The sequence below is a fragment of the Melospiza georgiana genome, chromosome 3 (genome assembly GCF_028018845.1).
Source record: "Melospiza georgiana isolate bMelGeo1 chromosome 3, bMelGeo1.pri, whole genome shotgun sequence".
Taxonomy (NCBI): domain Eukaryota; kingdom Metazoa; phylum Chordata; class Aves; order Passeriformes; family Passerellidae; genus Melospiza; species Melospiza georgiana.
Genome location: NC_080432.1, coordinates 76,107,259 through 76,121,663, shown reverse-complemented (window position 1 = coordinate 76,121,663; position 14,405 = coordinate 76,107,259). Strand labels below are relative to the sequence as shown.

The window sequence follows — 14,405 nt, the reverse complement described above, 5'->3', positions numbered from 1 at the left end:
GACTGATACTTGCTGAAAAGGGTGGTAGAGATGTTCCCATCAACAATAAGCACTACTGAAATAGCTGAAGTTGTCAACTGCTTTGCCTGTCAGGCAGAATAATAAAAAAACTTGGAGTGTTAGATTTACAGACTTGCTTATGACAAAGACAAGCAGGCTTTCTTGCAGCTTTCCATGGTAAAGAAAATGAAATTAGCCTTTATTAGTATGTTAGTACTTTTACTACTCAATAAAAAATAGATTTAAGCTTACATTGTTTTAAATGCTGTTTCCAGTCCTCTATGAGTAAGTAGCAATTTAATACTAAATTTCACTTCATTTTTGTTGGTTTGGTTTGTGTTGGGATTTTTGCTGTGTTTGGTGTTTTTTGTTTGGTTGGGGGTTTTTGTGGTTTTTTTTTTTTGTTTGTTTGTTTGGGTTTTTTTTGTTTTGTTTTGTTTTGGTTTTGATTTTTTTTTATTAGAACAGACAGCTATGAGTAATTCTTGTTCTGGAAATTGTGACTCCTCCTTGTGTGTGCTTGCACTATGAAACCAGAATGCAGAAATTAAAAACTTAAATAGGAAGGTTTATGGTGTATGAATTTTGTTGGGCTTTAGCTTTTCCAAAGTGTTCATCAGACATAAACTGTAAGGCAAAGAGTATCCTCTCCTGTGCTCAGGTGAAGAAATGCTGGGGGGTGTGACTGCAAAACTGGCTAAACCCAAGTATTTCCACATCAGTCAAGTGAAACTGAGATAAGCAGGGAAGAAGTCCATGAAGAGGATGGGATGGTCTGAGCCAGGCTAAAAAAATACAGCTTCTAGGTGTGAAGAATGAATAATCATACAAATTAAATAAAATTAATCTGGCTTTATATATAATTATAGAATGTTACTTGGCTGTGACAAAATAAAATATCAGGTTTTATTTGCATAGCTAAATCAATAAAGTACTTCTAAGAGCTTGTCCTTGCTTTTTAGTGGAAATGGTCTCGGTCCCATGCTTTGAAGGCTTAGGAGCTTAGCAAGGTGCCTGCAGCTATTCACACTGCAATTCCTGCTTGCTTCCAGTCTGTTACCACCCAACTGCTGGAAAGTGGAAAGAAGCACAAGCTTCTGTCCCTCACCAATTCCATAATGGAAAGGTAACCCTTTCAACAAACCCACTTCTTCCTCCTAGGGACACTCTGGAGGTCTTAATATGAAATAACAGGAACTTTTCTCCTAGGAATGGTGCTGCCTGCAGGGCAAAGAGAATGCACATCTGTGCAGAAGCTCTTATTGGAGCTGCTTGTTCTTTTGAGGGTTCCAAACATTATCAGTCTGTAAAGGTTGTCACAAGTACTACATATTTGGTGGCCAAGGTGTTGTAGCATATGTCAAATTAACACAATAATTTATCCCCCTCAAAAAAACCCTGAGAAGAAAGATCCTTGGTGTAGTAAGCATTTTTAAGTTAAAAAACCAAACAAACCTCTTATACTTTTACCTAGCCTGTTTGCTGCTAAGTGTAGGGTCTCCATTGTGCCCATATCTCTGCTCATCCTGCACCAGAGCTGGTCTCCTGCAGTGTTCCTCAGAACTGAACAAGCTTCTTCCTCCCATCTTGCTTGCCTTCCCAAGAAACTCCTCACTACTAATTTCGTTCCTCTTCCTCAGTAAAGTTGCAGAGCCCTCCTTTCTTTCCATGTCCCTTTAGCTTCCTGTGTAATTTCTTTGTCTCACACAGACCCTCAGGTGATCTCTCTTTTCTACACAGAAGCACAGTTAAAGCTCCCTGTGGTTTTTACTTCTCTGTCGGTCTTGTGCTCCCAGCTTTCAACCCTTTGTGCCCACATGTTGCTACCAGGAAATTCTTCTTGCTCCACAACTGCTCTTCTGTAAGCACTTCCACAAGGACTTCCCTTCCTGGGAACATGCTGTACGTACTGGTACACTTGGATTCACTCTGAGCCAGATGGAAACATCCCTCATTTATGTCAGTAAGATCTCAAGGAGACTTGGGCCTTCCCCAGTGAGAGACTTTGGGTACACAGCCATGTTGGTTTCGTGCATGGAATTGTTACATTCCCATATATCTGCTAAATTCTAAATTCATCTTTTCACAAAAACATTTTACATGTCACTGGGCTGATTCCTTTACTGGAGTGCATTGTGTAAGTGTACTCCAGTATGCCTCAAGCTCTTTGCTTGCCTCAGTTTTCCCAGTGGTTTTGTCAGAATAGTTTTCTTCCACAGAGCTGGCAAGTAAAGAACCAAATCCCTCGCTGCTTCTAACGAAGAATACAGATTGACATACATATGCTGGTTTATGTAGAAGACTTGTCTGTGTTACAGAAGTGTCTGTGGGATGCGGGGGCAGCAGATATCAAAGCAGAGGGAAAAACTTATTTGATGCTTCCCTAAGGAATTCCCAGTCAAATGGCTGAGGAGAAAGGAGATTGGAGAGGTTGGGGTATACTCATTTCCTTGTGTGCTTTTGAAAGTACAAAAGATTATAAATAAAATTGAACTGCAATGTTGTAGTTGCAAGGACTCTGCATGGCAAGATTAGCTGTAAAAATGATTTCTAGTTCTGAAATTACTCCTCATATATATTCCTGAAAGTGGGCAAAATTCTCTTAATTTCAGGCCTGATGCAAATTCTAAGAAAGGATTTATAGCAGGTTAGAATTGTGTGGCTGAACTCAGAAACTGGTGTGTGCATTTGCAACAGGAAATGAAAACTCTGTGGGGATGAATGGACGAAATATAAGAGGAAGAATTAGGTTGGTCAGTTGATTTGTTACCACTGAGCTTCATTTCTCATTCCATAGTAGGGGATGTGTTTGATTTCTTTCCAGCATGGCCGATGAGCTAGGATTGAACTGTGCTTCCCATGAAGTTGACTAACGTTTATGTCTGCCATTGCTCTTGGTCACTCACAGGCATATGGAAAGTGACATGCTTGGTTCCCTGGTATCGACTGCCTTCAGCTAATGTCACTTCATTTATTACTCACTGCAGATAACTTCTGATTCAGTTGTCAGAATCATGACCCCTTCTCCTCTCTCCCTTATTTCTTTCACAAAGAGAAAATTGTGCCATTATTTAGAAGTGCTATTAGTTCTGTAGTGTGTTCTCCTGTGCATCAGAGCACTTTGCATACTCAGTGGTCAAATGCAGCTCACAGTCAAGCTTTCTCCTCTGTACATGTTTGTAGAGGGTGAACTGCCCCATTGGTATCTGCACATTCTCCAGAAGCTTAAAAGCAGCAGGATCAATCTTATATTGCCTTTTTTCCCTACTTGTTTTTCCCATGAGTATAATATTGGCTCTATGGAAGTGATCAGAAAATTCAACTGAAAGTTTCAAAGTTCCATTCTGAGGAAAAAAGAGTCCTACAGCTTTGGCTAAGTTCTTCAGATTCTGTGCCCTAAAATTATGGACTTCTGAACAAAAGGATCAAGATCTTGGGTATTCATTTGGTACTTCTGAGAGCAGGAAATGGAGGAATGGTGCCATCATGATATCCCAGTCTGACCATCTTGGTATTAAGAAGATCATGTATGGAAGCCGTTTTTGCACACTGTTGATAAGGATGTTGCTTCTGGTGGAAGAGTGTAGAGCAGGTCATGTACCCAGAGCAGAAGTAAATCATAAGACCTTTGTGTAAAATGTCTATACAGCCATGTACACTGCAAAGAACCAAGAGGGAAAACCTGTTATACAATGTACCAAACTTTGAAATATCATCCCAAAAATACCACGTCCTATATGGGCCGTAACAGAAATACTGAAACATATGTAGAAGGACATGCTTCTTCACTGTAGATTTACTGAGATGGGATATAAGCAGTTTCCCTGCATAGGGACAAAAAAAACAAAAACAAAAACAATTTTCTGAGAACATTTTTCTTAGAAAAGCCAACTCTGTACAGGAAACCCAAACCATCTTTTTACATGAAATAATAAAAATGACTCTTGTTTCTAGTTTAGTGATACATTAAAAAACCTGAAAAGTAACAAAATACTTGTTTTTCCTTAGTGGATCACTTCTAATATTCATATAGTTAGCTATATTGCTTCTGCATACCCAGAAATGTGTGATTTCTTGTCCTAAGCCCTAAATAAAATGGAGACCCCTGTCTTTGGATATATATATGGTAAAGATGCATTGGTAAAGAACACTTGCTTATCTTTCTGTGTGCTTCCCAGCAGTAGGGTTGCCAGTGTGTAACAGATGTTCCTGATGTGAAAAATCACATAAGAGAAATTTTTCTCACAAAATTTATGCGAGTGCCCAGGTTACTCTTAGTCATCATCGTAATCTCTAGACTGTCTTCCTTAAAAGCATGGATGTTCCTAGGTGGTTTTTTTTTTCCTTTTCTATGGTCCAGAAACACCTCAGGATAAAGCATAATGATTACGTGAGCATGGATAATGCGAATGTTCCTATTTTGAGACCTTTGGTAAGAGGAGACAAAGACATGAGGATGCAGCTGCAGCAGAAGTGGATGTGAAAGCGTGGCAACTGCAAGCAAGAAGTTGTGGTTTCCATCTCAGTTGCACAGTGGGAAGCACTTCATTCAATATGTTTTCTGTTCTCCTTACTTAGAAAGTTTTGAACCTACAGGCTTTTGGGGTAGAGGTACACGGAGAAGACTCATTACAAGTAAATAAAGACAAACTAAACACCACTTGAAGGACTAAAGTTTTTTCTGAATATATTGAGATGCTGAAATGCATCTCACTGTGAGAGACCCACAAGACACAGAATCAGTCACTCTGGTTCTGAAAGTACTACTTGGCTATTGAATTTTTCATCTGTTTTGTGAGAGGATTTCATGCTTTCCAGTTTTTTTCTGCTAAAGGGCATTCACAACAAACATTGTTCAGGAAATGTAGCTTTCTCTGATAGCACAGGCAGAGACTATTCTTAAGTTTTTGACAAAAGTGCCTGAATAGCAAGGAGTAATGTGTTTGGTCTTTCAGGCTCCTGCATGGAGTGGAGTTGCCACAGTGCCAATGCTGGGAACCTTTTGATATTTATTGAGGAATAGTTTGTCCCTCCAAGCAGAACAAATCTGGTGTTTTGTCTGTGTTAGACAGTAGAAAGATCAGAAGCAAAATTAGGTTTCACAAACACTTAAGATGGTGATTTATCTGTTTTCTAACAGATAAGAGTGAGGAACACTGACATTAAATGTGGACTGTGCCACCTGCTACCACTGAGCACCTTGAAGCATTATTTCCCTTGATTCTCAACACAAACTGTTTCAGGAGAATTATTTGCTCTTTTCCTGTCATTTATTTAAAGAAATTGTCACCAGATTCTGAATCATTTCCCCCCAAAGGGCTGGCTATGCTGTCAGCAAAAGAAGACTCAAAGATTAACAAACTAGCTGTCTTTTAGAGAAAATGCCACTTGTAGTTTACTTGCCATTGTTTTGTCTGGGGACATTTACCTAAATATCTGATACATCATTAATTGAGTTTTGCTTTTGGCTGTAGTGAGTTTTCACAAGCAGAGCATTTCCTTCCCCCACGCACGCCTGACTCATCTGTTGTGCATTCTGGGTGATCCTGCAGGCATTTCAGAGGCACATATGAGAGGATTAATACTCCCAAAACCTCCTTAACACTGTCTTGGCCCAACAATGACCTGCAAAGTTAGTCCTGGTGATGGAGTGCTATCTGGGATGCCAGCATAGCCTTCAGTCTCCACTGGTAGATGAGCCCTTCTGGGACATGCACCTGCCTTCCTGCTATTGACCCTCTGCACACAGCCTCCATCCCTCCCTGCCCAGTTGCCTTATATTTATGGCAAAAAGGGAACCGGGGTAGTACAGAGCTTTGTGATTTGGAAATCTGGCACTGCTCTTTTGGAACTGTGCTCCATTAGTCTGGTGAGCAGTCACACAGGAGAAAAATGACAACAGTAATTTGGAAACTCAAAGAAGCAACTGCACACAGGCATTGGCAACAGGGCAACATTATCTTTGTCTTGGATAAGGCTGGAGCAAAATGGGTTCAGTGAAGCAGAAGAAGATGTTGGCAGCAGGAGGAGGAGGAGTGGATTTGAGAAAAATAGTTGCTGTGCACACTGTAATTGTTGTTTACTCTGTGAAGAGGCATGAATAATACTGTGCTTAACAGATGCAAGGAGATGCCAGAAAGGTAGATATTTTCCAATGAATGTGTTAAAAAATGTAAAGGTAGAAACATATGAAAAGCAGAGAAATTCTGTATCCTTATTTGGATGTAGGCCTTAGAAAATACTGATAAAAGAGAGCCTCAGAAATGAAATTGAAGAAATCCCTTAGAACATTAATGAACAAAATGGCATTTCTCTCAAGTATAGCTGCAAACTACTTTGAATAATGTCTGTCATATGTTGGGAGTTGAGCTTAAGTTTTTGGTTATATGGACCTATAAATGGACTTAGAGTTTGCAATGTCAGTTCTAAGCCTCTTGAGGTAGTCCCTCATCTTTCAAATATACTTCGAGAACATGCTGTGCTAGTGCAGTGTTGATAGAAAAAAACAAAGGTAAAAACCTTTTATGGTAAATATTATGTATATAAAGGATGTATTTTTAGATAACCAAATTTTAATTATGGCCACCAGATGGATGGATAATGGATAATGATCATTATCAGCTGATTTTCTGTCTGACAGATGTTCTAGATTTGTCTAGATTTGCATACTTTTTTAATCAAGTGCATAAATCAAAATTCACTTATGCGGAGGCACGTCAGACCGTGTCCTTCATCATTTTCCTGGGTTGTCTAGTATTATGTAGTGAAGGGAGATTACATCAGAGGGGAAGGAGATGTGCTGGAGAGGAAAGGGACAGCTTTGAAACAAGTGCAGAAGTGCAAACTGCACTGCAGAAGAGAGTAGCTTCATATGGCATGAGTTGTAGACCAGATTTTCTCCATTTAAAAAGTAATAATTTAGGGGCCAAAACATCCATGCAAGAGTGAAAAGTGGGGAGATGAAAAGTCCCAAAGCAGGCTTGAGAAAGTGTGTTTTGATGTTAATGTCATTCTGTAGATCTTACTGAACAACAGCCTACTCACAACAGTACTTTTGGCTCCACCATATTAATGAAATGAAATTCATTATGAAATGAAATGGGCAGGAAATGCAAGCATGCTGATATTTTGGCATTGAGAGTAATTTTGACAATTTTGCTAAACAAAAGGAGACCCCAAACATTTTCTGTGTAATTTACAGTCTCTTTACTTTCTGTGGTGAGTGTATGAGGAAAAGGATTTAGGACACCTAGAGTTTAATAAATATGGACACCCCCAAAAGCCATGAGGCTGTGTATATAATAATGGATTCGTACTCCTTCTTTTCATATTTTGTGGCCAGTGCTGATCTCACACTCTGATAGTATAATGCTAAATCTAACTGAGAATGTCAAGGCATGTTTGACCATTGCACTGGATCATCTTAAAGGTCTCTTCCAACCTTGATGACTCCATGATTTTCACTTGTTTTCTGAAAAATGTCATTCTTGATGCCCATGTATAGTTTCTACATTTTACCACTGATGGAAAAGTTTCATTTGGATTTGACCTGTTTTCCTGCAGAGCAGGAACCTTCTGCTAAATTTCTAGGTGAGACCTTTCCCTTACTGCCCTTGGTTAAGCAGTTTATTTGCATGTTCAGGTCGCCTCTCAGACTTAGTGGTCCTACTTGTGCCTTTGTTTCTTATCAAGAAGGATTCATTTCTTCTATTACAAGGTACTTAGAGATACAAAGAAAATTAAGAACATTTCTTCTTGATTTTGGATTGATGAAAGACACTTTGATGGAGAAAAGAAAATATTTGTGGTAGAAATGGCAGGTTAGTATCAGTAATCTAAGTTCTGCCTTTCCTTCCTGCACATCAGAGCAAGTAATGTTTGATATCTATTTGTATAATTTTTTCTATCCATGAAAGGAAAGCAATAATATTTTCCAAGCATGGCAGAATTTTAAAAGGGGACTGTGATGCTCTGCATCTTATATGATCAACACTAACATGATTGATGCTTTCCATATCCAGTTCTTAGTCTAAATACAGCCAGTTGTCAACCAAAAGCTGACAGCCTTCAGTCAGATTGGTCTCCAGTACCATCTGTATCCCTTCCCACACAAAATGTTGACCATATTTATACAGAGACAACATTCCTGCTCCCACATGGCAAACAAAACTCCATTCATATGGAGCAAGTAACTATTGTTTTGAATTGAGTAATGGATACCTAATTATTATAAATTGGTCTGTTAATTATCACATTATTGTGTAAATTGATTGTATTATAGCCTTTTGGGACTGCTAAGGGCAGTTTTCACACTCCATGTGCCACTTGCAGCCAAGTATCCTTCTGGTCTAGGTGTTCACACTTCATCTGTTGATAGTGACCATGCAAACATCTCTGAGCCTGATCGAAAGCCCATTGTAGTCCTCAGTTTTCCCATTCTGCTCAATGGGCTTTGAGACAGGGATCACAGGAGCTGAATACAGTTGGTTTCATTATTTCCAGTATTCAGTTATTTATTAGATAGAAGTCACATGCTCAAGTGAAGGTTAAACCAGGCTAACAAGCAGCAGAGGAAAACAAGTGGTTTGATCTGTGAAGGATAAAGAAATTCTACAAAGAGTTTCATTTTGTGCTTTGAGAGGTCATTTTATGTAGTTTGCTTCTTTGTGAAATAAGTTTGTTCTAACAAGATTCTAAATAAGAATCTGAACAAGATTCATAATAAGGAAAACATGCTTTACTTCACACAGACTGTACGACAACAAAGTTTTAGTTTCTTCCAAGTGGTTGTATGGCAAAACGCTTTGAAAAAAGGGAATAGGTTGTTGTAAAAGGATGTAGAGATGGCTGGCAGAAAGGGCTGTTGCTGACCCTATTCACTGGTTTCTTGTCATGCAGAGTTTTTCATTGTGGTAGTCTGATGTGCCAATGGCAGGGGTAAGGACACGCACAGACATTCTTCTAGCCTCTTCAGGGGAAGAAATGAAGCTTAAACACTCAGTATTGAAATGTATCATTTTTAATAACAAAAGAACCATTGGGCAAAGCCTCTGGCTATTGGACCATTGAGCAGGTGCTTAGCATCTATCAGGCTACAGCTGTTTTCTTCTTCTGTTTGTTCTGTATGCAGATGTTGCTATGAGGAAAGGAGTCAGCAATGACTGATGTAGAGCCTGTGGTCACAGATTTTGCCTCATCAGGACGGTCAGGCCGCCGAAACGCCTTACCAGATATCCTGGGCTCTCCTGCTGGTGCTGGGACTTCAGACCTGCCACACAAACTGGCTGAGCTCTCTGTTTCAGAAGGTAATGGCTGGGCATTCAGAAAAGGACATTTATATGAAGTCGTCCTTCTTTTTTTTTTTTTTTTTTAAAGACTTCCACCACCGTGCAGTTTTGAAACCAATATTACTATTCCTTTCATCATTTAGAATTAAATTCAACCTTCCAAAGCAGTTATCACTTGTGCCTCCAAATGACACGAGTTAATATTAACCCATATCCACCCACAGATCCAGTGTTAGCAGCTTAGGGAAACAGCTCAATGCTGGGAACTGAATTCCAGTTCCCTTAAGGGTGAGAAAACACAGTTGTGTGTCCGGGCAACTTGGAAAACACATCAGCTATAAGTTCCAGTGTCCTACTGCACTGAGATAACTTTGCATAAGACAGCAGAGCTGTACTGTTGGTACAATGACAGCTCTCAGAATATACAGGCATATACATTAAGAGCAGTGTTTAGAGTATTTTACTCCTGCTTAGTAGTCTTTCAACTTTGCTATCTGAGACCAGTGCCCTGTTTTACCATGTCCTCTAATTTGAAAGGTGCTCTGATGGTATAGCACAGGTGTAATCAACACCAGCTTTGTGAGTTCTTTTCACTTTCAGAGTTACTTCAGATGAATTTTCAGAAAAAATCGGATTTCTAATACCTAAGAAACAAAAAATATGAACTGGGCCTGAGCATGGTCTGTCCCTACTTTTTTTAATCTGAATCAGATTTTTTTTCAGAAAAACTTTTCTTCTCGTGCCCTTCATGGTTGCTGTTGTGGTGTCACCACAACAGGTGGTCCCACATCCAGGAGCAGTGATGGTGTGAGTGCAGCAAAGGAGAAAGCAAGCCTGTGCTAAGGTGTGAACAGTTCATGAATCTCAGAACTGAAGTAGATGATTAAAGGGATTCCTGGTCTCTAGGGTTGTATATCCTCCTTTTACACTGCCCAGAGAAATTACAGGATGCTAGGTGAACAGCCTCCTAAAGCACAGTAAAGGCCAGGGAGAAGGATTTATTTGATCTCAAATTGTTATTTTGGTGATTTAATTTATAGTCATGTGTTTGGGGTTCTGTAATCTAAACCCCACATGGGCCTAGCTACTGAGCATGGAGAAAGAACATTTCTTGGTGGAGTGAGAAGGGTGGAATGACCACATCCTGACTTGAACCTGAACAAGTGAGGAAAATAAGAATCTAAATGGATTCTGGAAGAAGGTACTATTTTGTATTGAAGAGACATTTTTTCCTATGAACATGAAAGTCATGTCCCTACAAAACAAACACAAGGAAAGAGTGCAAGTCTTTCAATAAGAAAACTTATTGCATGGCATAAGATAAGTGTCTAGCCCTCCAGATGACACAATAGTCCTCCTCTCCTGGTCTCCATCCAATTCATTAAGAAGAAGAAATGAAATGTAGCTATGTTAGTTTTAGCAAAATGTACTGATGCTTTCTTAAAAATACAGGACCAGCACTGCCAGGATTTGAAGAACAATTAAGAACCTGGAATTGTCCTTGGCTTTTGTCATTGATGTATAGCTGTGCCAGAGAACGTTGGAATGCAGCACATTCTGTTATCAGCAGTTTACAGTAGTGATAATAAGTGAGTACAAAATGCAGTTAGGTCCACTCTGACAGCTTGGGTGCTTTCTGGGGATGGGAAATCCACAAGTATCAGATGGGAATTTCAGCTTCATTGTGTTGTAAGTTAAAGTTTTGATCAGGCAGCAAGCAAAGGAGAATTCATCAAAATGGAGAGACAGTTTTGAAGTTCAAATGTGGTGGCAGGGAAACAGTTTGTGAAACATTTGGGACTCTCACAGGCATTTCTTTTGCCTATTTCTGACTAACAATAAGTAGTTTAAAAAGGAAAGTCATTTGTAGCTCCGAACAAAGATTTCAGATAAATGAGAGAAGTGGAGAAGATGGAACATGTGGCTATATAAAGTATGCCCTATTTTGTTGCTACTCTCAAATTCAGATTCAGTGAAGATTACGGGAAATGGTGAGGAGGACTCTCTCCATCTTGTTTCAAATTTAGCTACTGTTCATTGGATCATACATTTCCTCTTTCTAAAACACTGTCAGCTACTATGAAAAGTCAGGAACAGGATGTGCTAATACTTACTGGTTTAGAAGAGAAAAGAGACTTTGCTCTATTTTTTTTTTGAATACACAAGGACCATACCTGTATGATGTAAATATCCATGTGCTCTGTAAGCCACACAGAGTTGACGTTCTTGTGAGATGAACAGAAGATATCCTGGCACCAGCTATTTATATTGGAGCCTAACTCTGAAATGCAGACCATCTGTATCATATCTGATCCTCCTCTGGTGGTGTGTAAGTTTTGGAGTGCTGAGACTTTCCACAGGTGGTCTGGAACCTCGTTGAATAGTTGATAGGTGTCACTGGTGATCCAAAGGCTGCAAGAAGTTTGAGAGCAAGAAGCTATACTGGTCTCCCACATTTGGTAACCTGTGTTAGGGCACCATTCTGCCAATAACACTCAGGAGCTTAACTAGCACCTATTGCACTCCTAAGTGCCACTAAGTATGAGATTAGATTTCCTCTAACAAACTGTTTTCCTCTGCCCTGTCTGAAAGGCTCCACTGATATTCGATGTCCAGCCTGCACAGAAAAAGCCAATAGAGGATATTGCTCTGTCTCCCTTTCCACAACAGTGGTGTGCTACATAAGACTGGAGGGTGACAAGTAACTCGGTTCTTTATTGCTATAGAACTCCAAAGCCTCTGAATCTCTGAGCAGACTTAAAACATCAAGTAGTTTCTGCCAAGGGCTTTAGCTGTATAATTGTGTACAGCATTATGTATTTGCTGTGATATGTAGAGACCAAGATATATAACTTTTTTGGGTGTTTTTGATATTTTATAGCAAGTGCGAAAATGTACCCCTTAGATTCTGACTGTGGAGGAGAGGGAGGAGTATAAAGTGGAGGACTGTACAGCCAGATGTGCTGAGCAGGCCTCTCCTTGTCCCCAAAAGCTATGGACTGCCATAGGTTTGGGTATGCTATTGCCACTGGTGCTACCATGTGGGGCTTGAAGGTAATGTGAAAATTATTATTATGGTTTGCAAGGAAACCAAGGCAAGAGGAGTTTCTGCTTCTCAGTGAGTAAACTTGATCAAAAAAAGCAGCATGGAACAGTACATATAATGACCAGAAACACTGGGAAGCTTTTATTTATAGCAGTCATGCGAGCATTCTACTCTAATCTGTGGAAAAGTGAACTTCCAACTCAGAGTAACAAAAAATCTTGTGAAGACAGGGTAAATTCACATGGGTATTTCTTGTCAAAGAAGGTCAGACAGAACACTGGCATGTCCATAAACTGAAATGTTATCTACCTGAGACCACACAGTGCTCAAAGGAATGTGACATTTTAATTTGATTTTGGAAATTATCAAAAAAAAAAAACCACAATAATACAAAGTCATTTCCGATCTATTTTTTACAGACAAATGCAGATTGATCAGCCTGTACAAGAAGTGGGAAAATCAATATCAACAGATGCCTCTCAATCTCTTGAGTTAATCTCTCTTTCTAAAGCACCCATGACTGGTAGTAAAGAGCCAGTCCAAACAGAGATGATCAGTGAATCCAAATAAAACCACATTAAAAAAGCTGTGAGAATGTGTGTGGTGTAAATGTTTAACTCTGTCTCTGTTTAGATGCAGGAGCAGAGGGTGGAGAAGAGTCATCATCCAAAGCCTTGCTGGAAAGTCAAGAGGCGGAAGGAAAACGCAATGATTCCTAACACCTAAGGACTCCTGGGTTAATGAATCCCATCAACAGACTTCTCAGTTTCCCTGTGTCACCCCTTCTGAAGTGTGGTAGCAACTTTAGCAGCACAGACATGACTTGGCAACACACTTGTACCTAGATGATTTTGTGGATGGCATACAGTTCTTTCCACTGTCATCCTTCTAAAGCAATGTTCTACATATCCAAATAGGAAGACAATTAAAAAATGTATCTCTTGTTTTCAGTTTTCTCTCTAGTTTTGGTTATAGTATTCATCCTAACTAATCTTCTTTGACAGTTCCAATTAATATACCTACCAGGAACTAATCATTGTTTCAAAATAAAAATTCTGTTTCTTAATTTCCAAAACCAGCTTCTTTCTCTCTGGCACAGAGATGTGTTCACTTCCCACAAAGTGATATTAAGTATATATTAGATTACAGACATTATCTGTAATTTATCTCCTGAGATTTTTGTTCTCATTAGACATATGTAGATGGGCGTGAGAAAAAAAATTAATTACATAAAATAAAATTTTCTCCTACTCCTGTCGCCAGAAGGCTTTGTAAACTACATAAACATCAGTGTTTGTTTTCAGACTCTCCTTACCTCTGTTTGATTATGGCAGATCTTCTCAGTTCTCCCACTCTTAGCAGTCTCGCCACTTTGGCCATTTGTTTTCATGCTGAATATTGTAGCTTTCATGTGTACCTAAAGTAAAGAAGGTATGTTTGTATATGATGAAAATTGTTTAATCTCACTGTGGAAATTAAATACCTATAATCTTTTCTGTCTTCAGTTGATTTCTTAATGTTTCTCCTGTAGGACAATATTTAAAACCCAATAATGCATATTTCTTTTATTTCATCTGTGTTTTGCTTTCTTTTCTGCTGACAGTGAAAAATGTTTCAATCATTGTGACTTTTACAAAAATTTTAGGCAAAGTTTTTTCTCTACTGAAAGGACTTGTTTTGTTTTGGCAGTCATCCTCTTGAAAATACTTGGCATTCATTCCTTTGTTGTAGAAGACTTAAGATTCAGGTACAAACATGAACCTCCACGATTCCTTGAGCAGCAGCCACTTATGTACAGCATGAAAATGGCAGAAGCATCTCTGATGGGTACATCCCACATGTGATTGGTGTTCCATCTATGAAACATTTGTGTAATCTAAACCCGGCAGAGAGCTTGTAAGGCACAACTTTCATTCCTACTGTGCATTTACTCATACCCTGGGCTTTTGGGGACCATTCAATAAAGGATGAAGTTTAATTCAACTGAACTGACAATTAGTTCCCTCCTCTTAAACCTGTTTTCATTTAACAAGTGCAACATCCCAGATTTTTTTTTCCAATTTTGAAAGGTA

The 14,405-nt window shown here is 39.2% G+C and overlaps 1 protein-coding gene across 4 annotated transcripts in view; it reads left to right on the top strand.

Moving 5' to 3' along the window:
* Positions 1 to 13,833, top strand: part of PKIB (cAMP-dependent protein kinase inhibitor beta) — a 53,956-nt gene extending 40,123 nt beyond the window's left edge. For all 4 annotated transcript variants that reach the window (XM_058021783.1, XM_058021782.1, XM_058021784.1 and 1 more), the window contains exons 2-3: positions 9,131 to 9,305; positions 12,967 to 13,833. In XM_058021783.1, coding sequence (XP_057877766.1) covers positions 9,158 to 9,305; positions 12,967 to 13,052 — 234 coding nt within the window. In that variant the 5' untranslated portion in view covers positions 9,131 to 9,157 and the 3' untranslated portion in view covers positions 13,053 to 13,833. The remainder of the gene's footprint in view (positions 1 to 9,130; positions 9,306 to 12,966) is intronic.
* Positions 13,834 to 14,405: the final 572 nt, after the last annotated feature.